A 27,500-nucleotide genomic window follows, 5' to 3' on the forward strand; every position below is an offset into this window, starting at 1 on the left:
TTACATATTTTTTCAATGAAGAATAGAAAGTAGGATAGTTCGATCAAGCAACAAACAACTAATTATATAGACCTAGTAGGGGAAAATGTTCAATTACCTTGCGATGTCCTATAGTTCGTTGAAACTGGTTCAGCAGCAATAATGGATCCCGCTACAAATGAATTAAGGGATAAGCAATGCTGGTAGATTGTTTGTGTGCGTCCGTCACTCACAACTGCATGAATTACAAAACTAAAACATAAAAGGAATAGTGACGTTATCTGAATGAAGACAAGACGGCTAAGGTTCGTTATCGTTGGATGCAATAGTTTATGCCTTTCATATGGATATGAAACTCTCCAAAGAAAACTTCTTGTTCATGCACACCACGAAATGAAAACTGTCACTGACAATTGCGTAGGGAAACGTAATCGTGTGTAACCGAGCTTTATTATTTGACGGGTTATGAAAGTATTTCAGTCTCTCGATAAATAAGTCCTTAACCTATCAGGAAAAGGTTGAACTTTCCTAACTGTAAATCCTTTAAGACTAAACATATCACAAATTTAGTTGCTAGGAGAGCATTTTAATCACAAACGAAACGTGAAGAACAACAAGCCACGCATACTCGATCAAAGTGTGAAAATTAATGACGCGGACCAAGATAAAATACTGTTATCCAAATAGTTGAATTGAATCCTCTATTGCTTTAAAATAACTGATTATTAATTCCAGCGAGGTTTAAGGTTGTGAAGGGAAAGTAAATATATGAGGCTCTTGTCTTGCTTAGCATTAAGTGAGACTTCAGAGCGAGGAGACATTCCGTAATCGGAATACTAATGGCTGAATTGTTCAATGTTATCTTACTCGTCTTTTGCTTCACGACAACCTCCATTCGGAATCTAACCGGATAAGAAAAGTGAAACTTACTCCACTCATATGTGATTTACTTACTTACTTTCTCGAAGTAGAAGCAGAAATAGAAAGCGGGATAGTTCGATCAAGCAATAAACAATTAACTAGACCCAGTAGTAAGGGAACTAGACGCTACGTGAGCGTAATCTGGGTTACCTGTGGTACATGATACACAAAAACAGAGGGCACTGAGTTGGTTGATATTGAAGGGGCGGGAAATGGATTTTCCCAGGAGTAATTCTGATGGGCCAATCCGAAAATAACACAACAAAAAAGCCTAGGAATCCAATAGGTACTCCTGGTAACTCCTACAATAGAAGAAGCAGACCTGTGGATCGAGCTCGTATGCGCCATTATTTAATCATTCCCAGAACTGCTCAGTCAGGAAACGAAACACTTCTTACTCTTGTTTCATTTGCTCAGAAACGAAACGTATTTATCTTAACTTCAGGTTAAGCTGTTTACACAGTGTGGTGTAGTGGCCAATCAAACTAGAATTTGTAATAGCTGTTATTACAGTTGAACCCACGTCTCAATGTTAGTTTCAGAAAGCGCGAAAACGAGTCTTTCGGATCAAAACAAGTATTTCTTATCGAAGAACTGTGTGATTTCTTGATTCTTGACTGTTTTATTCGTTTGCTTTCGAGTAATTCGAGATTTGTCTTCTTTTCGGCAAAAGTTATGACTATTTTAGTGAAGAGAATACATCTTTTATCAACTCTGATAGTTTTAACTGCCTCTAAAAACCAAACCAGACAAGTAGTCAAAATTTCCCGCCACCGTTTTTTAAAGTCTTTTTGGTCTCCCGCTCAAATCCGACCGGAAACAAAGTTGATTAGGGAACCGCTGCACTTTGTGAAATAGCGAGCTATATTTGAAAAACCTGACTTTTTTATGTTAAGGAATATATCTTCGAAATCTAAAATTATTAAGCTTTCAGAAAATATATACTTTACCGGGATTTTGCGTCAAACGTCCGACCGTAAAGCGGCGCCAAAGAATGACGGTCATCTGGGGTACACTGATACCTTAAAACTCTACCACTACGACAGACATTAGGTCTTACTAAAGCTAAACTTGGTTGAAAGCCTGTCTTTAAAAGCAGGTAGAAATATTTCGCAACTCTTGGATGCATAATAGAGTGATACTAAGTTCCTGACTTAAAAATTGTTGCGGGCTAATTTTCTATTTTAAATTTAAAGCAAGACAGCTCAAACGTTATCTGACATGTTTGATTTGAATCTTCTGACAAAAGCTGTCATGAACTTTCAATCCTCACTGATGTCTGACTTAAACCCTTTGTATCTGAGTGAAATTTAGTACAGCGCACACACTTCCAAACGAACGAACAACTTCTTTCTTGTCAATGAAATGCGAAGGTTCGTTTACACTATTCACGTACACTCTGGAAAGGCTAATTAGCAACACACTAATTCAGGAATCAGGGTGGAACTCCTACCACTACTTATACCACAGCCCTTAGGTGTTACTCACGTTATACACGGGCGAGAGCATATCATCATATCATATATCTTCATTTACCCTCGGATTTTTAGAGTAGCTTGGTGTAGCTAATATCTCCGAGCATTTACCCTCCCAACCATGATACATCACAGAAGACAGACCACAACACCGGGAACTACATGCCCTACTCTTTACGACAAGTGTGCGGGTTCTTTTATGTCCCACAGGATTATGAACATTGAAGGGTTGTGAAACGTTAACTCCGGCTTATCGTCTTTATCCGCGAAGACTAGAGAGTCTAACCATTTGCAGATGTAATTAGAAAGGCCGCACTTTCTCCTCAGCTATTTAAAGACACTGAGTGTTGGTCCGGCCGGAGTTAAACTCATGACCTCCCGCGTAACAGCCCGGTGCTCAACCAACTGAGCCACCGGTGCGCGGTGTGTCATGTCATGTCATGTCATTACAAGGCCAGCAGAAATATTCCGCAGTGCCTGGAATACATAACAGAGTATTAGCTAATAGTAGTGGTTTTTCCAAGATTCATTGTAAAAAATGAGAAATGTTTGATTTGAATCTTTTGACAAAAGCTGTCATGAGTTTTCAATCCTCACTGATGTCTGACTTAATACCTTTGTATCTGAGCGAAATTTTGTACAACGCACACACTTCCAAACGAACTAACAAGTTCTTTCTTGTCAATGAAATGCGAAGATTCGTTTACACTGTATTCACGTACACTCTGGAAAGGCCAATTAGCAACACACTAATTCAGGAATCAGGGTGGAACTCCTACCACTACTTATACCACAGCCCTTAAGTGTTACTCACGCTATACACGGGCGAGAGCATGTCATTAAAAGGCCAGCAGAAATATTCCGCAGTTCCTGGAATACATAAAAGAGTATAAGCTAATAGTAGTAGTTTTTCCAAGATTCATTTTAAAAAATGAGAAATCTTGATGTCATTTCATTTGACTGTATTTGTATTTATGTGATAACAGCGTTAATGAAAAACAAGTTCTACTAGAGAAATAGTTAAGACTGACTGTTTAAGGGCATGGAAGAGAACCTTTCTTGGCCCCAGAATTGATCCCTGTCCACATTATTTCTCCGGGCCTCCATTGTGGGTTTTGTATACACGGTCTGGGATCAAATCTAAAGGCTTTACCCATTCTAGATACGTCAAATGCAAAAGGCTTTTTACATGTTTGTAAAATTCCAGTTAAAGCAGTGACTTCCTTGGCGTTATCGTTACTGTACTTCCAAAATCTCTGCATTAATTCTGGCGAGCTTCCATGAATGCCCATGAAGGAGTCGCACGCGTTGGTCAACTTTTCAAACATCTTCACTTTCTCTGGTCCTTTAGAAAGATGAAGCCTTTGGTCGTCAAAATGAATTAAATTGTCGCTTTTATTAAAGACGCTGTTAATCCAAATAGGAAGTTGCTGATCCGCGTGTGGATGACAAAGGATTCGCTGAGGGTCTTGAGACAAAAAGCGCACAATGACGTCATGAGTAAATAGCGTCCAAGCCTCGTCCATGTAAATGAGACCTGTACCACAGTGATACCGGCCCCAGCTTAATATCTTGGTAGGCCTGTGGCGTAACTCAAATTTGAGCCTCTCAAGGCACAGGAAATAGTCATCATCTAGTCGGAGGAAATACGTGAATTTGTACTTGACCGCAGCCCACATCATTTGGTAGAGATATCGAAGGCCAAACGTTCTGCCGCCAACAACTGGTTGAAATTCTATGTCTTTGTAAATGTTTTTTTCATTGGCAAGGTTCACTTTATCCTGTTTGGGTATTTGAATGCCGTCAGTGAAAAACTTGCACCGCACCTAAAACAGAGTACGGAATCAATAAAAGCGAAAGTTCGCCTTATGCATAATGCGTTTATAGCCCATCTTTTAGGGCGTAGCCTCTTATTAAACTCTGGCGCGCATTTAAGACGCATCGTCATAAAGTAATTACCATTTATTCCCCATCTTTAATTGCCATGATTATACTTTAACTATGTCTTCTGTATGGTGTGCTGCTCGCATAAACTATTTCCATTTTTGCGCCCGACTTTTTGTGCCTTTGTCGCATGTCAATATAGTACACCTCTGGTTTGAACACAATTACATGATCACAAATGCAAAGGAGAAGAAATTGAACCTTCGACGTGCCATTTTGCTATAATTGCGTCGACCGACCTTGCGTCACGCTTGCTTGAACTTGGCTTGTTATCGGAAGGCCTGAAGGCACATTCGAAGTATTTCCCAAAGCTCAGTCTAAAGCTCGACAGACAGTTGTTATACAGTCGGTCAAGTTCTCTTATATATCATCCAATTCCCGAGCATACTACAGCGTGGGAAAATGCACTTTGGTTTCAAAATCTCTTAAATTACGCAGTGTCCTGAGAATGTTTGATCAAGTCTGCACGTACGCTGGGCGGTCATTATTTGTTTTGAATCGGGAGCTTAGGCAGGCACATTTTTTTAAACGGGAAGGGTACATTTCGCGTGCCAGGACAGTAACGTCGCCCAGATCTTTATACTAGTTAAAACTCATAAAGGAAGAGAGAGAAGTGTTGATCAGGGCTTTGACCGGTAACTGGTACAACTTAAAACGCAGTGGTGGACAAACCTTATCGGGTCAAACTTTTAGAGGGACAAGCTCTTCTGCCACCTTATTTTCCAGTCAAGAAATACTAACCTCTCCGTGACAATTCGTCCACCATGTCTGCCTTATTGCATCTCTCCTCTCTTGTCTTGAAGGCGCCGTAGATACAATAATAAGAAGGAAGATGGTTTGTTTTGTCTCGAGCTCTTTCAAATCACTGAATTCCGTTGTTGAAAACATACAATCGCTTCTACTGGGCTTTACATGCGTCAAGTTAGCAAACATGTTCACAAGTGGTTGAAGGTGTGTGAATCTTAGTTGTGGCAGGAGACCACCACTATCATGGGCTCCTGGTTGCGGTGCTTTGATGAACAACCTCTGGAGAGTTCTAGAAACGGAGAGGTCGCTACCAAAATTCAACAGCGCAGACAACGCGAGAGCGGAGAGAAATACCCAAAGGATAGCGCAACTCTGTCTAGTTGAGCAAATTTTCTTTCTGCGATGTATAAACATTGTTACGCTGGCCAGTCTAGAGACAAGAGAGAGAAAAAAAAGCATTTAATAACGCATCGATATCCCGTGTATTTTCAAGGAGGTAGTCAACAAAAGAAGAAACAATCAAGGGTTTTGAGACTGGGTATTTTGAATTTCACAGTAAGCGATCCATAAATTAACTTTCTGTTGAAGAATATTTGTTGCTCTTAACTGCAATAAGGCCATCTGACAGCTCTTATCTTAGGGCATCCAAACAAATTTATTTTCAAAACCTCTGTTTTCTGTTTCATGAACAATAAAGGTATTCAAGAATTTTTGGTGCTGACTAGCGTTTCCTCGTCTTTTTTGACCGTCCTCTATAGACCATAGCAAACGGATATATGAGAACATCCTTACTCACCACCTATATTAACCGCGCCTTCGGCGAATAATTGTTAATTATATTGATCGTTCATTAATTGCTCACCGATTGGTTCGGGAACTTTATGACCATAAACAGTTTTATAAACGCTAGTGGCGGCCATTTTAACAATTTTTTGATTAAGTGGAGACAACAGGCTTAATTGTCTAAGTGAAGGGGTAGTTTCTGAAGAAACCGTGATGCTGCGTCGGTGGGGAAGTAGTATACAAAAATTTGGTTTTATCAACGGAGTTGATAATGTCAATTGGCCACCGTACAGAGATTCTAAAAGCCGACGTTTCGAGCGTTAGTCCTTGGTCAGAGCCAATCGAGGGATTTTGGGTTACGTGTAGTTTTTATAGTAGAGTAGGAGCTACGCTATTGGTAGTAACATGGCAACGTGAAAAATAGGAATATATTAGTTAAATGAAAAGCGTTCCTTAATACCGTGAGGATTAAGGGTGCCGATTTGAAAGATGAATTTTTGTTCCAGATTCTTGCGGCTTTCCGTCGTACCTAGATGCAGGGAAAGGACGCAGATAGCCATGTGTTTTTTGGAGTGGTTCGGCAGATTAAAATGGCGAGCGACTGGCTTAGATGCATCCTTGTCATTCTTCTCAACATCGCGAAGGTGTTCGGGGAATCGGTCACGTAGTCGTCCACCTGTCTCACCATTGTATAATTTATTGCATAACGTAAAGGTTATGCAATAAATGACATTTGCGGAGGTACATGTGAAACGATCGGTGATCTTGACAGATCGCTTAGGTCCCGATATCTTGCTAGTGTTAACAATGAAAAGACAAGCTTTGCATCGTGAGTGCGCGCATTTGAAATGTCGGGTTGCTCGTTGGTTTTGAGCGCGCTTCTAACTAAAAAGTTGCCTACGTTTTTGTCACGTTTGAATGAAATAAGTGGAGGTTGCGAAAAGATTCTACCAGTCTCGGGATCATTTTGGAGTAATTTAAAATTACAAAGAATGATGCTTTTGACTGCGTGATTATGAGGATGGAAAGTGAGGGTGAATGGAATTCTGTCATTTACATCTTTTTGTGACGTTTGCAGTGATGACTGTCGATCAAATTGTTGGGCGCGATGATGGCCCGCTTTGACCACAGAGACAGGATAGCCACGTTTTTCGAAGAACTGGCACATCTCCTCTGATTTTCTGGAAAAATCGGAGTCATCACTACATAGACGTCGAGGTCTAAGAAAGTGAGAATAAGGAATGGAGTTCTCGACATGTGATGGATGTGACGATGAATACAACAAATAACTGTGTGAATCTGTAGGTTTGTAGTGCACACTAGTACATAGCACGTTGCCTCTAATAGAAACTTTGATATCTAGGAAAGCCAATAAGGTTTCCGAAATTTCCCAGGTATATTTAAGAGCCAGATGAAAAGAGTTGATGGAGGTTATAAATTGATCGAGTTCTTCTCTGCTGGATGAAATAGCGCCAATGCAGTCGTCGATGTAGCGGCCGTAGAGTTCAGGTTTGGGAACGATGTACTGATTAAAAAATTGGTGTTCAACATATCCTACAAAAAGATTGGCATAGCTAGGTCCCATTCTTGTGCCCATCGCTACACCATTAATTTGTTTGTAATAGTTGCCGGCGAATGAAAAACAGTTAAGCGTTAAAACTAGTTCGGCAAGGTGGAGGAGCGTTTCCGAGCTACAGTCTGTGACAAAATTCGTTGGAACAGTACACGACTATACAGATCTGAAGCTTTCGCAGCTCACTCTCCCCTCACAATGTTGTTTTAACGCGAGTTTCTGAGCCCAATTGCCCAAACAACATTGTGGGAGGGCAAGAAATTGTAAAGTGTTTCAACAATTTTTTCCGGGACTGTATTTTTGAGGAATTTTAGTTATGAAAAGAATTGGCGGGAAATATGCTACATTTTGGGAGAAGCAAACCCTTCATTTATAGTGGCCTAGAGTGAGATGTTGCGCCATATTTGTGATAAATTCGACAAGAAATGGAAACATACATCATGTTCAGGTTTGTTTGAATTTGGTTGGTTGTTTCTCGTTCAAAAAAGAAAGCCTTTTCATAGAAGGTTGACTGTGGCTGAGCATGTTCTGCTTAGGAACGACCTTAACCAGGATGAATTTGCAGAGGCCGTTCGAGTTTTATTGCGTGAAGGAAAAAATCGTAATATCTTGGTAACTGGGGTTGCTGGTTGCGGCAAAACACTTTATAACTCCTCTAAACTCTGTTTTCCAACCCTTTTGCAATCCTGGTACGACCACGATCGCTTTGGTTGATACTGTAAGTACTGACAGCGATGAAGTGATTCTCTCAAATGACGTTCGTTGGTGTCCCTAAATTAACGCACGGCACTATTTTTCACTTCTTTTGGAAGGTCACAAAGTTCATTTACCTACACTCAAATAACATTCCACACGGGATATTAACTTTTAACCCGATTCTCCAATATTTTGCACCAGCAAGGAAGAGTTCACCCTTGTTAGATGAGCGTTCGCTGGTCGAACGTCTTTTCATTCATTTCATGCGGCACAAATTCCCGAAAAAGAACAACAGTGTATTTCCCCATGCTCCCGTTTTATTCGGCCTTGATCTTCTCACAAAGTTAATTAGCGTGCATCTGTAATTCAACGAGTCACCAACGAGTCACCATTTTTAAGAAAGCTTTTTTGGTGAGAAATATGCACAATTGAAACACGACGATAAAACAGTCAGAAAGGGCAGTGAACACAGAAGGTGAATCGATTGTTTTGGACACTATAGTAGAGAAAATAGCCATTTTTGAGGCAAATGTGCATGGTGACGTTGTCAATGCACTGAGAAAAAAGATCCTGCTAAATTTAATTAATACAGTGGTGACTCGTGCACACTAACACAATGTCGTTGTTTTCTTCTCTTGTTGGTTTTGTCTAGCGAAATTCGACTTGAAAAATTGTTAAGCGATATCAAATAAGCCTACAATGGAGTTGTTATGAAAAAACAGTCAGTAGAAACCGTCTAATACAGTAACGTTTTCAAACTGCGTGTCACCATTTTGGTACAAAGCTGCTCACGCAATGAACTAAAGTAAACAAGCTCTTACATCACGTGTCATAAGTTTCTATCCTTGTGCAAAATTAGTGTTTTTCATAACTATAACTTGTGTTTCCTGTATTTCCATGTCTCTCACCGACCGAAATTGTCGAAGAGTTATAAAATAAAAACTGTACTAACATAAAAAGTATTCTTTTAAATTTCCCGGGTCTTACGAAGTTTTATTCGCGTAACATTGGGCCGGGTAATACATATATGTGCTAACTAATTTTAGGCCCTAACAATATTTGACAGTTGGCGATACGTCGTCATTTTATGTAAAAGACCGCATCAGTTAGTATTTTATACGACCTCCTGAAGGAAGCTACATCAAGGTAAAAGGCAATATCCTTCGTCCATATAAATTCAGGATGTTGTCATCTCATTTTTAGCGCAAATCTTAATCTGTTTAGCACATCCAAGAAGTCGAAAGTCCTTTTTTGTTGATTGTAGGCAGTAATATCCTTTAGAAGTTGGAAAGGACGAACTTTTCTCACAGATACAGGAATTGTAGAAACCCCGCCTCCCTTGCCTTCTATAACATAACTTCCATGGGCGTCCTCTGTTAAACAATGGCTGGATAGGTTTTCTCTTAACTGTTAAACCTTTGTATGTGCTTTTCTTTCCAGGAAAATCGTCACTGATTAATCTCCAATCGCTTTTAGGAAAAATGTAGCGCGTTTTAGCTACTTTACGAAGAGAAAACCTTTGAATGCGAGATAAAACAAATACGCTCGTGCCCTTGTCACGCTATCAAGGGCAGCAAGAAAAACCATATTTCAGATCATGACTCTCCTCTCAGCTAAATCTAAACAATTTCGCTTATTTTATCATTGTGGATATATAACAAAAGAAATTCGAACACTGAACATCAAACTCAGTTACGAATAAAAACGTTAAACAGCACTATCGTACCGGTTATAAAGGCGACTGTAAAGTTGTGTCACTTATGACCCTGTCAGCACGTCCTATAAATAGTTTAAATTCCTCACAAATACAGTCTGTGACAAAATTCGTTGGAACAGTACACGACTATACAGATCTGTAGCTTTCGCAGCTCACTCTCCCCTCACAATGTTGTTTTAACGCGAGTTTCTGAGCCCAATTGCCCAAACAACATTGTGGGAGGGCAAGAAATTGTAAAGTGTTTCAACAATTTTTTCCGGGACTGTATTTTTGAGGAATTTTAGTTATGAAAAGAATTGGCGGGAAATATGCTACATTTTGGGAGAAGGAAACCCTTCATTTATAGTGGCCTAGAGTGAGATGTTGCGCCATATTTGTGATAAATTCGACAAGAAATGGAAACATACATCATGTTCAGGTTTGTTTGAATTTGGTTGGTTGTTTCTCGTTCAAAAAAGAAAGCCTTTTCATAGAAGGTTGACTGTGGCTGAGCATGTTCTGCTTAGGAACGACCTTAACCAGGATGAATTTGCAGAGGCCGTTCGAGTTTTATTGCGTGAAGGAAAAAATCGTAATATCTTGGTAACTGGGGTTGCTGGTTGCGGCAAAACACTTTATAACTCCTCTAAACTCTGTTTTCCAACCCTTTTGCAATCCTGGTACGACCACGATCGCTTTGGTTGATACTGTAAGTACTGACAGCGATGAAGTGATTCTCTCAAATGACGTTCGTTGGTGTCCCTAAATTAACGCACGGCACTATTTTTCACTTCTTTTGGAAGGTCACAAAGTTCATTTACCTACACTCAAATAACATTCCACACGGGATATTAACTTTTAACCCGATTCTCCAATATTTTGCACCAGCAAGGAAGAGTTCACCCTTGTTAGATGAGCGTTCGCTGGTCGAACGTCTTTTCATTCATTTCATGCGGCACAAATTCCCGAAAAAGAACAACAGTGTATTTCCCCATGCTCCCGTTTTATTCGGCCTTGATCTTCTCACAAAGTTAATTAGCGTGCATCTGTAATTCAACGAGTCACCAACGAGTCACCATTTTTAAGAAAGCTTTTTTGGTGAGAAATATGCACAATTGAAACACGACGATAAAACAGTCAGAAAGGGCAGTGAACACAGAAGGTGAATCGATTGTTTTGGACACTATAGTAGAGAAAATAGCCATTTTTGAGGCAAATGTGCATGGTGACGTTGTCAATGCACTGAGAAAAAAGATCCTGCTAAATTTAATTAATACAGTGGTGACTCGTGCACACTAACACAATGTCGTTGTTTTCTTCTCTTGTTGGTTTTGTCTAGCGAAATTCGACTTGAAAAATTGTTAAGCGATATCAAATAAGCCTACAATGGAGTTGTTATGAAAAAACAGTCAGTAGAAACCGTCTAATACAGTAACGTTTTCAAACTGCGTGTCACCATTTTGGTACAAAGCTGCTCACGCAATGAACTAAAGTAAACAAGCTCTTACATCACGTGTCATAAGTTTCTATCCTTGTGCAAAATTAGTGTTTTTCATAACTATAACTTGTGTTTCCTGTATTTCCATGTCTCTCACCGACCGAAATTGTCGAAGAGTTATAAAATAAAAACTGTACTAACATAAAAAGTATTCTTTTAAATTTCCCGGGTCTTACGAAGTTTTATTCGCGTAACATTGGGCCGGGTAATACATATATGTGCTAACTAATTTTAGGCCCTAACAATATTTGACAGTTGGCGATACGTCGTCATTTTATGTAAAATACCGCATCAGTTAGTATTTTATACGACCTCCTGAAGGAAGCTACATCAAGGTAAAAGGCAATATCCTTCGTCCATATAAATTCAGGATGTTGTCATCTCATTTTTAGCGCAAATCTTAATCTGTTTAGCACATCCAAGAAGTCGAAAGTCCTTTTTTGTTGATTGTAGGCAGTAATATCCTTTAGAAGTTGGAAAGGACGAACTTTTCTCACAGATACAGGAATTGTAGAAACCCCGCCTCCCTTGCCTTCTATAACATAACTTCCATGGGCGTCCTCTGTTAAACAATGGCTGGATAGGTTTTCTCTTAACTGTTAAACCTTTGTATGTGCTTTTCTTTCCAGGAAAATCGTCACTGATTAATCTCCAATCGCTTTTAGGAAAAATGTAGCGCGTTTTAGCTACTTTACGAAGAGAAAACCTTTGAATGCGAGATAAAACAAATACGCTCGTGCCCTTGTCACGCTATCAAGGGCAGCAAGAAAAACCATATTTCAGATCATGACTCTCTTCTCAGCTAAATCTAAACAATTTCGCTTATTTTATCATTGTGGATATATAACAAAAGAAATTCGAACACTGAACATCAAACTCAGTTACGAATAAAAACGTTAAACAGCACTATCGTACCGGTTATAAAGGCGACTGTAAAGTTGTGTCACTTATGACCCTGTCAGCACGTCCTATAAATAGTTTAAATTCCTCACAAATACAGTCTGTGACAAAATTCGTTGGAACAGTACACGACTATACAGATCTGTAGCTTTCGCAGCTCACTCTCCCCTCACAATGTTGTTTTAACGCGAGTTTCTGAGCCCAATTGCCAAAACAACATTGTGGGAGGGCAAGAAATTGTAAAGTGTTTCAACAATTTTTTCCGGGACTGTATTTTTGAGGAATTTTAGTTATGAAAAGAATTGGCGGGAAATATGCTACATTTTGGGAGAAGGAAACCCTTCATTTATAGTGGCCTAGAGTGAGATGTTGCGCCATATTTGTGATAAATTCGACAAGAAATGGAAACATACATCATGTTCAGGTTTGTTTGAATTTGGTTGGTTGTTTCTCGTTCAAAAAAGAAAGCCTTTTCATAGAAGGTTGACTGTGGCTGAGCATGTTCTGCTTAGGAACGACCTTAACCAGGATGAATTTGCAGAGGCCGTTCGAGTTTTATTGCGTGAAGGAAAAAATCGTAATATCTTGGTAACTGGGGTTGCTGGTTGCGGCAAAACACTTTATAACTCCTCTAAACTCTGTTTTCCAACCCTTTTGCAATCCTGGTACGACCACGATCGCTTTGGTTGATACTGTAAGTACTGACAGCGATGAAGTGATTCTCTCAAATGACGTTCGTTGGTGTCCCTAAATTAACGCACGGCACTATTTTTCACTTCTTTTGGAAGGTCACAAAGTTCATTTACCTACACTCAAATAACATTCCACACGGGATATTAACTTTTAACCCGATTCTCCAATATTTTGCACCAGCAAGGAAGAGTTCACCCTTGTTAGATGAGCGTTCGCTGGTCGAACGTCTTTTCATTCATTTCATGCGGCACAAATTCCCGAAAAAGAACAACAGTGTATTTCCCCATGCTCCCGTTTTATTCGGCCTTGATCTTCTCACAAAGTTAATTAGCGTGCATCTGTAATTCAACGAGTCACCAACGAGTCACCATTTTTAAGAAAGCTTTTTTGGTGAGAAATATGCACAATTGAAACACGACGATAAAACAGTCAGAAAGGGCAGTGAACACAGAAGGTGAATCGATTGTTTTGGACACTATAGTAGAGAAAATAGCCATTTTTGAGGCAAATGTGCATGGTGACGTTGTCAATGCACTGAGAAAAAAGATCCTGCTAAATTTAATTAATACAGTGGTGACTCGTGCACACTAACACAATGTCGTTGTTTTCTTCTCTTGTTGGTTTTGTCTAGCGAAATTCGACTTGAAAAATTGTTAAGCGATATCAAATAAGCCTACAATGGAGTTGTTATGAAAAAACAGTCAGTAGAAACCGTCTAATACAGTAACGTTTTCAAACTGCGTGTCACCATTTTGGTACAAAGCTGCTCACGCAATGAACTAAAGTAAACAAGCTCTTACATCACGTGTCATAAGTTTCTATCCTTGTGCAAAATTAGTGTTTTTCATAACTATAACTTGTGTTTCCTGTATTTCCATGTCTCTCACCGACCGAAATTGTCGAAGAGTTATAAAATAAAAACTGTACTAACATAAAAAGTATTCTTTTAAATTTCCCGGGTCTTACGAAGTTTTATTCGCGTAACATTGGGCCGGGTAATACATATATGTGCTAACTAATTTTAGGCCCTAACAATATTTGACAGTTGGCGATACGTCGTCATTTTATGTAAAATACCGCATCAGTTAGTATTTTATACGACCTCCTGAAGGAAGCTACATCAAGGTAAAAGGCAATATCCTTCGTCCATATAAATTCAGGATGTTGTCATCTCATTTTTAGCGCAAATCTTAATCTGTTTAGCACATCCAAGAAGTCGAAAGTCCTTTTTTGTTGATTGTAGGCAGTAATATCCTTTAGAAGTTGGAAAGGACGAACTTTTCTCACAGATACAGGAATTGTAGAAACCCCGCCTCCCTTGCCTTCTATAACATAACTTCCATGGGCGTCCTCTGTTAAACAATGGCTGGATAGGTTTTCTCTTAACTGTTAAACCTTTGTATGTGCTTTTCTTTCCAGGAAAATCGTCACTGATTAATCTCCAATCGCTTTTAGGAAAAATGTAGCGCGTTTTAGCTACTTTACGAAGAGAAAAACTTTGAATGCGAGATAAAACAAATACGCTCGTGCCCTTGTCACGCTATCAAGGGCAGCAAGAAAAACCATATTTCAGATCATGACTCTCTTCTCAGCTAAATCTAAACAATTTCGCTTATTTTATCATTGTGGATATATAACAAAAGAAATTCGAACACTGAACATCAAACTCAGTTACGAATAAAAACGTTAAACAGCACTATCGTACCGGTTATAAAGGCGACTGTAAAGTTGTGTCACTTATGACCCTGTCAGCACGTCCTATAAATAGTTTAAATTCCTCACAAATACAGTCTGTGACAAAATTCGTTGGAACAGTACACGACTATACAGATCTGTAGCTTTCGCAGCTCACTCTCCCCTCACAATGTTGTTTTAATGCGAGTTTCTGAGCCCAATTGCCAAAACAACATTGTGGGAGGGCAAGAAATTGTAAAGTGTTTCAACAATTTTTTCCGGGACTGTATTTTTGAGGAATTTTAGTTATGAAAAGAATTGGCGGGAAATATGCTACATTTTGGGAGAAGGAAACCCTTCATTTATAGTGGCCTAGAGTGAGATGTTGCGCCATATTTGTGATAAATTCGACAAGAAATGGAAACATACATCATGTTCAGGTTTGTTTGAATTTGGTTGGTTGTTTCTCGTTCAAAAAAGAAAGCCTTTTCATAGAAGGTTGACTGTGGCTGAGCATGTTCTGCTTAGGAACGACCTTAACCAGGATGAATTTGCAGAGGCCGTTCGAGTTTTATTGCGTGAAGGAAAAAATCGTAATATCTTGGTAACTGGGGTTGCTGGTTGCGGCAAAACACTTTATAACTCCTCTAAACTCTGTTTTCCAACCGTTTTGTAATCCTGGTACGACCACGATCGCTTTGGTTGATACTGTAAGTACTGACAGCGATGAAGTGATTCTCTCAAATGACGTTCGTTGGTGTCCCTAAATTAACGCACGGCACTATTTTTCACTTCTTTTGGAAGGTCACAAAGTTCATTTACCTACACTCAAATAACATTCCACACGGGATATTAACTTTTAACCCGATTCTCCAATATTTTGCACCAGCAAGGAAGAGTTCACCCTTGTTAGATGAGCGTTCGCTGGTCGAACGTCTTTTCATTCATTTCATGCGGCACAAATTCCCGAAAAAGAACAACAGTGTATTTCCCCATGCTCCCGTTTTATTCGGCCTTGATCTTCTCACAAAGTTAATTAGCGTGCATCTGTAATTCAACGAGTCACCAACGAGTCACCATTTTTAAGAAAGCTTTTTTGGTGAGAAATATGCACAATTGAAACACGACGATAAAACAGTCAGAAAGGGCAGTGAACACAGAAGGTGAATCGATTGTTTTGGACACTATAGTAGAGAAAATAGCCATTTTTGAGGCAAATGTGCATGGTGACGTTGTCAATGCACTGAGAAAAAAGATCCTGCTAAATTTAATTAATACAGTGGTGACTCGTGCACACTAACACAATGTCGTTGTTTTCTTCTCTTGTTGGTTTTGTCTAGCGAAATTCGACTTGAAAAATTGTTAAGCGATATCAAATAAGCCTACAATGGAGTTGTTATGAAAAAACAGTCAGTAGAAACCGTCTAATACAGTAACGTTTTCAAACTGCGTGTCACCATTTTGGTACAAAGCTGCTCACGCAATGAACTAAAGTAAACAAGCTCTTACATCACGTGTCATAAGTTTCTATCCTTGTGCAAAATTAGTGTTTTTCATAACTATAACTTGTGTTTCCTGTATTTCCATGTCTCTCACCGACCGAAATTGTCGAAGAGTTATAAAATAAAAACTGTACTAACATAAAAAGTATTCTTTTAAATTTCCCGGGTCTTACGAAGTTTTATTCGCGTAACATTGGGCCGGGTAATACATATATGTGCTAACTAATTTTAGGCCCTAACAATATTTGACAGTTGGCGATACGTCGTCATTTTATGTAAAATACCGCATCAGTTAGTATTTTATACGACCTCCTGAAGGAAGCTACATCAAGGTAAAAGGCAATATCCTTCGTCCATATAAATTCAGGATGTTGTCATCTCATTTTTAGCGCAAATCTTAATCTGTTTAGCACATCCAAGAAGTCGAAAGTCCTTTTTTGTTGATTGTAGGCAGTAATATCCTTTAGAAGTTGGAAAGGACGAACTTTTCTCACAGATACAGGAATTGTAGAAACCCCGCCTCCCTTGCCTTCTATAACATAACTTCCATGGGCGTCCTCTGTTAAACAATGGCTGGATAGGTTTTCTCTTAACTGTTAAACCTTTGTATGTGCTTTTCTTTCCAGGAAAATCGTCACTGATTAATCTCCAATCGCTTTTAGGAAAAATGTAGCGCGTTTTAGCTACTTTACGAAGAGAAAACCTTTGAATGCGAGATAAAACAAATACGCTCGTGCCCTTGTCACGCTATCAAGGGCAGCAAGAAAAACCATATTTCAGATCATGACTCTCTTCTCAGCTAAATCTAAACAATTTCGCTTATTTTATCATTGTGGATATATAACAAAAGAAATTCGAACACTGAACATCAAACTCAGTTACGAATAAAAACGTTAAACAGCACTATCGTACCGGTTATAAAGGCGACTGTAAAGTTGTGTCACTTATGACCCTGTCAGCACGTCCTATAAATAGTTTAAATTCCTCACAAATACAGTCTGTGAGAAAATTCGTTGGAACAGTACACGACTATACAGATCTGAAGCTTTCGCAGCTCACTCTCCCCTCACAATGTTGTTTTAATGCGAGTTTCTGAGCCCAATTGCCAAAACAACATTGTGGGAGGGCAAGAAATTGTAAAGTGTTTCAACAATTTTTTCCGGGACTGTATTTTTGAGGAATTTTAGTTATGAAAAGAATTGGCGGGAAATATGCTACATTTTGGGAGAAGGAAACCCTTCATTTATAGTGGCCTAGAGTGAGATGTTGCGCCATATTTGTGATAAATTCGACAAGAAATGGAAACATACATCATGTTCAGGTTTGTTTGAATTTGGTTGGTTGTTTCTCGTTCAAAAAAGAAAGCCTTTTCATAGAAGGTTGACTGTGGCTGAGCATGTTCTGCTTAGGAACGACCTTAACCAGGATGAATTTGCAGAGGCCGTTCGAGTTTTATTGCGTGAAGGAAAAAATCGTAATATCTTGGTAACTGGGGTTGCTGGTTGCGGCAAAACACTTTATAACTCCTCTAAACTCTGTTTTCCAACCGTTTTGTAATCCTGGTACGACCACGATCGCTTTGGTTGATACTGTAAGTACTGACAGCGATGAAGTGATTCTCTCAAATGACGTTCGTTGGTGTCCCTAAATTAACGCACGGCACTATTTTTCACTTCTTTTGGAAGGTCACAAAGTTCATTTACCTACACTCAAATAACATTACACATGGGATATTAACTTTTAACCCGATTCTCCAATATTTTGCACCAGCAAGGAAGAGTTCACCCTTGTTAGATGAGCGTTCGCTGGTCGAACGTCTTTTCATTCATTTCATGCGGCACAAATTCCCGAAAAAGAACAACAGTGTATTTCCCCATGCTCCCGTTTTATTCGGCCTTGATCTTCTCACAAAGTTAATTAGCGTGCATCTGTAATTCAACGAGTCACCAACGAGTCACCATTTTTAAGAAAGCTTTTTTGGTGAGAAATATGCACAATTGAAACACGACGATAAAACAGTCAGAAAGGGCAGTGAACACAGAAGGTGAATCGATTGTTTTGGACACTATAGTAGAGAAAATAGCCATTTTTGAGGCAAATGTGCATGGTGACGTTGTCAATGCACTGAGAAAAAAGATCCTGCTAAATTTAATTAATACAGTGGTGACTCGTGCACACTAACACAATGTCGTTGTTTTCTTCTCTTGTTGGTTTTGTCTAGCGAAATTCGACTTAAAAATTGTTAAGCGATATCAAATAAGCCTACAATGGAGTTGTTATGAAAAAACAGTCAGTAGAAACCGTCTAATACAGTAACGTTTTCAAACTGCGTGTCACCATTTTGGTACAAAGCTGCTCACGCAATGAACTAAAGTAAACAAGCTCTTACATCACGTGTCATAAGTTTCTATCCTTGTGCAAAATTAGTGTTTTTCATAACTATAACTTGTGTTTCCTGTATTTCCATGTCTCTCACCGACCGAAATTGTCGAAGAGTTATAAAATAAAAACTGTACTAACATAAAAAGTATTCTTTTAAATTTCCCGGGTCTTACGAAGTTTTATTCGCGTAACATTGGGCCGGGTAATACATATATGTGCTAACTAATTTTAGGCCCTAACAATATTTGACAGTTGGCGATACGTCGTCATTTTATGTAAAATACCGCATCAGTTAGTATTTTATACGACCTCCTGAAGGAAGCTACATCAAGGTAAAAGGCAATATCCTTCGTCCATATAAATTCAGGATGTTGTCATCTCATTTTTAGCGCAAATCTTAATCTGTTTAGCACATCCAAGAAGTCGAAAGTCCTTTTTTGTTGATTGTAGGCAGTAATATCCTTTAGAAGTTGGAAAGGACGAACTTTTCTCACAGATACAGGAATTGTAGAAACCCCGCCTCCCTTGCCTTCTATAACATAACTTCCATGGGCGTCCTCTGTTAAACAATGGCTGGATAGGTTTTCTCTTAACTGTTAAACCTTTGTATGTGCTTTTCTTTCCAGGAAAATCGTCACTGATTAATCTCCAATCGCTTTTAGGAAAAATGTAGCGCGTTTTAGCTACTTTACGAAGAGAAAACCTTTGAATGCGAGATAAAACAAATACGCTCGTGCCCTTGTCACGCTATCAAGGGCAGCAAGAAAAAGCATATTTCAGATCATGACTCTCTTCTCAGCTAAATCTAAACAATTTCGCTTATTTTATCATTGTGGATATATAACAAAAGAAATTCGAACACTGAACATCAAACTCAGTTACGAATAAAAACGTTAAACAGCACTATCGTACCGGTTATAAAGGCGACTGTAAAGTTGTGTCACTTATGACCCTGTCAGCACGTCCTATAAATAGTTTAAATTCCTCACAAATACAGTCTGTGAGAAAATTCGTTGGAACAGTACACGACTATACAGATCTGAAGCTTTCGCAGCTCACTCTCCCCTCACAATGTTGTTTTAATGCGAGTTTCTGAGCCCAATTGCCAAAACAACATTGTGGGAGGGCAAGAAATTGTAAAGTGTTTCAACAATTTTTTCCGGGACTGTATTTTTGAGGAATTTTAGTTATGAAAAGAATTGGCGGGAAATATGCTACATTTTGGGAGAAGGAAACCCTTCATTTATAGTGGCCTAGAGTGAGATGTTGCGCCATATTTGTGATAAATTCGACAAGAAATGGAAACATACATCATGTTCAGGTTTGTTTGAATTTGGTTGGTTGTTTCTCGTTCAAAAAAGAAAGCCTTTTCATAGAAGGTTGACTGTGGCTGAGCATGTTCTGCTTAGGAACGACCTTAACCAGGATGAATTTGCAGAGGCCGTTCGAGTTTTATTGCGTGAAGGAAAAAATCGTAATATCTTGGTAACTGGGGTTGCTGGTTGCGGCAAAACACTTTATAACTCCTCTAAACTCTGTTTTCCAACCGTTTTGTAATCCTGGTACGACCACGATCGCTTTGGTTGATACTGTAAGTACTGACAGCGATGAAGTGATTCTCTCAAATGACGTTCGTTGGTGTCCCTAAATTAACGCACGGCACTATTTTTCACTTCTTTTGGAAGGTCACAAAGTTCATTTACCTACACTCAAATAACATTCCACACGGGATATTAACTTTTAACCCGATTCTCCAATATTTTGCACCAGCAAGGAAGAGTTCACCCTTGTTAGATGAGCGTTCGCTGGTCGAACGTCTTTTCATTCATTTCATGCGGCACAAATTCCCGAAAAAGAACAACAGTGTATTTCCCCATGCTCCCGTTTTATTCGGCCTTGATCTTCTCACAAAGTTAATTAGCGTGCATCTGTAATTCAACGAGTCACCAACGAGTCACCATTTTTAAGAAAGCTTTTTTGGTGAGAAATATGCACAATTGAAACACGACGATAAAACAGTCAGAAAGGGCAGTGAACACAGAAGGTGAATCGATTGTTTTGGACACTATAGTAGAGAAAATAGCCATTTTTGAGGCAAATGTGCATGGTGACGTTGTCAATGCACTGAGAAAAAAGATCCTGCTAAATTTAATTAATACAGTGGTGACTCGTGCACACTAACACAATGTCGTTGTTTTCTTCTCTTGTTGGTTTTGTCTAGCGAAATTCGACTTAAAAAATTGTTAAGCGATATCAAATAAGCCTACAATGGAGTTGTTATGAAAAAACAGTCAGTAGAAACCGTCTAATACAGTAACGTTTTCAAACTGCGTGTCACCATTTTGGTACAAAGCTGCTCACGCAATGAACTAAAGTAAACAAGCTCTTACATCACGTGTCATAAGTTTCTATCCTTGTGCAAAATTAGTGTTTTTCATAACTATAACTTGTGTTTCCTGTATTTCCATGTCTCTCACCGACCGAAATTGTCGAAGAGTTATAAAATAAAAACTGTACTAACATAAAAAGTATTCTTTTAAATTTCCCGGGTCTTACGAAGTTTTATTCGCGTAACATTGGGCCGGGTAATACATATATGTGCTAACTAATTTTAGGCCCTAACAATATTTGACAGTTGGCGATACGTCGTCATTTTATGTAAAATACCGCATCAGTTAGTATTTTATACGACCTCCTGAAGGAAGCTACATCAAGGTAAAAGGCAATATCCTTCGTCCATATAAATTCAGGATGTTGTCATCTCATTTTTAGCGCAAATCTTAATCTGTTTAGCACATCCAAGAAGTCGAAAGTCCTTTTTTGTTGATTGTAGGCAGTAATATCCTTTAGAAGTTGGAAAGGACGAACTTTTCTCACAGATACAGGAATTGTAGAAACCCCGCCTCCCTTGCCTTCTATAACATAACTTCCATGGGCGTCCTCTGTTAAACAATGGCTGGATAGGTTTTCTCTTAACTGTTAAACCTTTGTATGTGCTTTTCTTTCCAGGAAAATCGTCACTGATTAATCTCCAATCGCTTTTAGGAAAAATGTAGCGCGTTTTAGCTACTTTACGAAGAGAAAACCTTTGAATGCGAGATAAAACAAATATGCTCGTGCCCTTGTCACGCTATCAAGGGCAGCAAGAAAAACCATATTTCAGATCATGACTCTCCTCTCAGCTAAATCTAAACAATTTCGCTTATTTTATCATTGTGGATATATAACAAAAGAAATTCGAACACTGAACATCAAACTCAGTTACGAATAAAAACGTTAAACAGCACTATCGTACCGGTTATAAAGGCGACTGTAAAGTTGTGTCACTTATGACCCTGTCAGCACGTCCTATAAATAGTTTAAATTCCTCACAAATACAGTCTGTGAGAAAATTCGTTGGAACAGTACACGACTATACAGATCTGAAGCTTTCGCAGCTCACTCTCCCCTCACAATGTTGTTTTAATGCGAGTTTCTGAGCCCAATTGCCAAAACAACATTGTGGGAGGGCAAGAAATTGTAAAGTGTTTCAACAATTTTTTCCGGGACTGTATTTTTGAGGAATTTTAGTTATGAAAAGAATTGGCGGGAAATATGCTACATTTTGGGAGAAGGAAACCCTTCATTTATAGTGGCCTAGAGTGAGATGTTGCGCCATATTTGTGATAAATTCGACAAGAAATGGAAACATACATCATGTTCAGGTTTGTTTGAATTTGGTTGGTTGTTTCTCGTTCAAAAAAGAAAGCCTTTTCATAGAAGGTTGACTGTGGCTGAGCATGTTCTGCTTAGGAACGACCTTAACCAGGATGAATTTGCAGAGGCCGTTCGAGTTTTATTGCGTGAAGGAAAAAATCGTAATATCTTGGTAACTGGGGATGCTGGTTGCGGCAAAACACTTTATAACTCCTCTAAACTCTGTTTTCCAACCGTTTTGTAATCCTGGTACGACCACGATCGCTTTGGTTGATACTGTAAGTACTGACAGCGATGAAGTGATTCTCTCAAATGACGTTCGTTGGTGTCCCTAAATTAACGCACGGCACTATTTTTCACTTCTTTTGGAAGGTCACAAAGTTCATTTACCTACACTCAAATAACATTCCACACGGGATATTAACTTTTAACCCGATTCTCCAATATTTTGCACCAGCAAGGAAGAGTTCACCCTTGTTAGATGAGCGTTCGCTGGTCGAACGTCTTTTCATTCATTTCATGCGGCACAAATGCCCGAAAAAGAACAACAGTGTATTTCCCCATGCTCCCGTTTTATTCGGCCTTGATCTTCTCACAAAGTTAATTAGCGTGCATCTGTAACTCAACGAGTCATCAACGAGTCACCATTTTTAAGAAAGCTTTTTTGGTGAGAAATATGCACAATTGAAACACGACGATAAAACAGTCAGAAAGGGCAGTGAACACAGAAGGTGAATCGATTGTTTTGGACACTATAGTAGAGAAAATAGCCATTTTTGAGGCAAATGTGCATGGTGACGTTGTCAATGCACTGAGAAAAAAGATCCTGCTAAATTTAATTAATACGGTGGTGACTCGTGCACACTAACACAATGTCGTTGTTTTCTTCTCTTGCTGGTTTTGTCTAGCGAAATTCGACTTGAAAAATTGTTAAGCGATATCAAATAAGCCTACAATGGAGTTGTTATGAAAAAACAGTTAGTAGAAACCGTCTAATACAGTAACGTTTTCAAACTGCGTGTCACCATTTTGGTACAAAGCTGCTCACGCAATGAACTAAAGTAAACAAGCTCTTACATCACGTGTCATAAGTTTCTATCCTTGTGCAAAATTAGTGTTTTTCATAACTATAACTTGTGTTTCCTGTATTTCCATGTCTCTCACCGACCGAAATTGTCGAAGAGTTATAAAATAAAAACTGTACTAACATAAAAAGTATTTGGGAAAAACGCGGAGCGACCGGCAATTCTTTAAGAAATTCACGTCTAACTGAGCTTTCCGTACCTTAATGGAAGTCTTCTCCCAATGGCGAAAGTCTGCGATCGACAACTCTCGTTCATATTTGGCTGCTAAGTCGTGTACAATGTTTCCGAACTTTCGAACTAATAGCAAGCAAGAAATAACTTTCAAAAAGAAACACACAATTTTAAATTTGCAAAACATGTTTCGGATGATCGACATCCATCGTCAGTTGTGAATACAAGTGAAACCGCTAGTCGGTGTTATATAAAAGATAGCTAATTAAATGCATAAGTACTGATTAAATAACAACGTGAATAGAAAATACAATGATGAGAAGACAATGGGTATGGACGAGGAAAATTACAGTGAAAGTGTTAAATTGACATGATTAACCTGCTTATTTAATGAGGGTTTTTCCCAACCTATGTGTAAGGCCTCCTTGATTTTTAGTTGAAAAGGCGTGGAGGCGGTGTCAAGGATTGAAAAACACTCCTCCGAGCATGAAGATCTGCATGCTTCTGACCCATTAATGTGCTGAAAGATATGCGAGTTCTTATCCGATGTTAAATGTTCACGAACACGTGTAGCAAGATGTCGGTTTGTTTCGCCGACATAGCAGGCACTACAGCCTGCGCAAGAAAATTTATAAACCACACGGGATCGTGATAATTTGGAAATAGCATCTTTGGCACTGAATAAGTTCTTTATCTTGTATGGGGCAAACACTAGCTTGATGTCCAAGTTTATTCTTTTAAATTTCCCGGGTCTTACGAAGTTTTATTCGCGTAACATTGGGCCGGGTAATACATATATGTGCTAACTAATTTTAGGCCCTAACAATATTTGACAGTTGGCGATACGTCGTCATTTTATGTAAAATACCGCATCAGTTAGTATTTTATACGACCTCCTGAAGGAAGCTACATCAAGGTAAAAGGCAATATCCTTCGTCCATATAAATTCAGGATGTTGTCATCTCATTTTTAGCGCAAATCTTAATCTGTTTAGCACATCCAAGAAGTCGAAAGTCCTTTTTTGTTGATTGTAGGCAGTAATATCCTTTAGAAGTTGGAAAGGACGAACTTTTCTCACAGATACAGGAATTGTAGAAACCCCGCCTCCCTTGCCTTCTATAACATAACTTCCATGGGCGTCCTCTGTTAAACAATGGCTGGATAGGTTTTCTCTTAACTGTTAAACCTTTGTATGTGCTTTTCTTTCCAGGAAAATCGTCACTGATTAATCTCCAATCGCTTTTAGGAAAAATGTAGCGCGTTTTAGCTACTTTACGAAGAGAAAACCTTTGAATGCGAGATAAAACAAATACGCTCGTGCCCTTGTCACGCTATCAAGGGCAGCAAGAAAAACCATATTTCAGATCATGACTCTCTTCTCAGCTAAATCTAAACAATTTCGCTTATTTTATCATTGTGGATATATAACAAAAGAAATTCGAACACTGAACATCAAACTCAGTTACGAATAAAAACGTTAAACAGCACTATCGTACCGGTTATAAAGGCGACTGTAAAGTTGTGTCACTTATGACCCTGTCAGCACGTCCTATAAATAGTTTAAATTCCTCACAAATACAGTCTGTGAGAAAATTCGTTGGAACAGTACACGACTATACAGATCTGAAGCTTTCGCAGCTCACTCTCCCCTCACAATGTTGTTTTAATGCGAGTTTCTGAGCCCAATTGCCAAAACAACATTGTGGGAGGGCAAGAAATTGTAAAGTGTTTCAACAATTTTTTCCGGGACTGTATTTTTGAGGAATTTTAGTTATGAAAAGAATTGGCGGGAAATATGCTACATTTTGGGAGAAGGAAACCCTTCATTTATAGTGGCCTAGAGTGAGATGTTGCGCCATATTTGTGATAAATTCGACAAGAAATGGAAACATACATCATGTCCAGGTTTGTTTGAATTTGGTTGGTTGTTTCTTTGACAGTAGGTTCTTTGACAGTGCGTTAATCGAAAAAGTGTTTAAGTGCTTGAAGACCTTCGCTATTAGGAATGACTGTGTATAGAAATGTAATGTCTATTGTGAAAATAAGTTTGTCTTGGCCGGAGAAATTGAAATCGCGGAAAATTTGTAGTGCGTGTGTACCGTCTGTAATGTATGATGGCAAAGATTTGACGATAGGCGTCATAATCCTGTCTAAGTAGCTAGAAATGAGTTCGGTGGGGCAACTACAGGCAGAAACGATAGGGCGACCTGGGTTGTTGGGTTTCTGAATTTTAGGCAAGAAGTAAATGCACCAAGTTCTAGGGGTGTTGATGATGAGATTAGTGGCAGTGTCCGGTAATTCTTGATTAACTTAGAGATTTTGAATGGTGTCTTTGACAAGTTTTTGATTTTTGGAAGTGAGATATTTAGGGATTTTGGCATAAGACGAGGTATCCGAAAGTTGCCGCAAAGCTTTTTTTTGGTAAAGGTCGGACCGCCAAACAACTACCGCGCCGTCTTTCTCGACCGATTTGACAACTATGTCGTTGCGTTTACTAAGAATTTTAAGCGCCGCCCACTCTTCCGACTTGTCAAAGACACCATTCAAAATCTTATAGTTAATCAAGAATTACCGGACACTGATCAACACCCCTAGAACTTCGTGCATTTACTTCTTGCCTAAAATTCACAAACCCAACAACCCAGGTCGCCCTATCGTTTCTGCCTGTAGTTGCCCCACCGAACTCATTTCTAGCTACTTAGACAGGATTGTGACGCCTATCGTCAAATCTTTGCCATCATACATTACAGACAGTACACACGCACTACAAATTTTCCGCGATTTCCATTTCTCCGGCCAAGACAAACTTATTTTCACCATGGACATTACATCTCTATACACAGTCATTCCTAATACCGAAGGTCTTCAAGCACGATCAACGCACTGTCAAAGAACCTAGCTCGGAAACGCTCCTCCGCCTTGCCGAACTAGTTTTAACGCTTAACTGTTTTTCATTCGCCGGCAACTATCACAAACAAATTAATGGTGTAGCGATGGGCACAAGAATGGGACCTAGCTATGCCAATCTTTTTGTAGGATATGTTGAACACCAATTTTTTAATCAGTACATCGTTCCCAAACCTGAACTCTACGGCCGCTACATCGACGACTGCATTGGCGCTATTTCATCCAGCAGAGAAGAACTCGATCAATTTATAACCTCCGTCGACTCTTTTCATCTGGCTCTTAAATATACCTGGGAAATTTCGGAAACTTCGTTGGCTTTCCTAGATATCAAAGTTTCTATTAGAGGCAACGTGCTATGTACTAGTGTGCACTACAAACCTACATATTCACACAATTATTTGTTGTATTCATCATCACATCCATCACATGTCAAGAACTCCATTCCTTATTCTCACTTTCTTAGACTTCGACGTCTATGTAGTGATGACTCCGATTTTTCCAGCAAATCAGAGGAGATGTGCCAGTTCTTCAAAAAATGTGGCTATCCTGTCTCTGTGGTCAAAGCGGGCCATCATCGCGCCCAACAATTTGATCGACAGTTATCACTACAAACGTCACAAAAAGATTAAATGACAGAATTCCATTCACCCTCACTTTCCATCCTCATAATCACGCAGTCAAAAGCATCATTCTTAGTAACTTTAAATTACTCCAAAATGATCCCGAGACTGGTAGAATCTTTTCGCAACCTCCACTTATTTCATTCAAACGCGACAAAAACGTAGGCAACTTTTTAGTTAGAAGCGCGCTCAAAACCAACGAGCAACCCGGCACTTTCAAATGCGCGCGCTCACGATGCAAAACTTGTCTTTTCATTGTTAACACTAGCAAGATATCGGGACCTAAGCGATCTGTTAAGATGACCGATCGTTTGACATGTACCTCCGCAAATGTCATTTATTGCATAACCTTTACGTTATGCAATGTTTCGCATCTTCGCGATGTTGAGAAGAATGACAAGGATGCATATAAGCCAGTCGCTCGCCATTTTAATCTGCCTAACCACTCCAAAAAACACATGGCTATCTGCGTCCTTTCCCTACATCTAGGTACGACGGAAAGCCGCAAGAATCTGGAACAAAAATTCATCTTTCAAATCGGCACCCTTAATCCTCATG

The 27,500-nt window shown here is 39.1% G+C and overlaps 2 protein-coding genes across 6 annotated transcripts in view; both read right to left on the reverse strand.

The window, feature by feature from the left end:
- Positions 1–990, reverse strand: part of LOC137973998 (uncharacterized) — an 18,228-nt gene extending 17,238 nt beyond the window's left edge. For 2 of the 4 annotated variants that reach the window (XR_011117363.1, XM_068820916.1), the window contains exons 1-2: positions 938–990; positions 98–151 (exon numbers count right to left, since the gene is read on the reverse strand). The gene's annotated coding sequence lies outside the window, so the exon portion shown is untranslated. Of the gene's footprint in view, positions 1–97; positions 232–937 lie in introns of all 4 variants that reach the window. The other 2 variants (XR_011117362.1, XM_068820915.1) reach the window with 1 other exon arrangement.
- A 1,784-nt stretch (positions 991–2,774) lies between these two features.
- LOC137973997 (uncharacterized) overlaps positions 2,775–27,500 on the reverse strand; it is a 31,459-nt gene continuing 6,733 nt past the window's right edge. For both annotated transcript variants that reach the window (XM_068820914.1, XM_068820913.1), the window contains 2 exons: positions 5,061–5,496; positions 2,775–4,201 (listed from right to left, as the gene is read on the reverse strand). In XM_068820914.1, the coding sequence (XP_068677015.1) occupies positions 3,410–4,201; positions 5,061–5,480 (1,212 nt within the window). In that variant the 5' untranslated portion in view covers positions 5,481–5,496 and the 3' untranslated portion in view covers positions 2,775–3,409. The remainder of the gene's footprint in view (positions 4,202–5,060; positions 5,497–27,500) is intronic.

The sequence above is a fragment of the Montipora foliosa genome, chromosome 10, assembly GCF_036669935.1.
Source record: "Montipora foliosa isolate CH-2021 chromosome 10, ASM3666993v2, whole genome shotgun sequence".
In the NCBI taxonomy this organism is placed as follows: Eukaryota; Metazoa; Cnidaria; class Anthozoa; order Scleractinia; family Acroporidae; genus Montipora; species Montipora foliosa.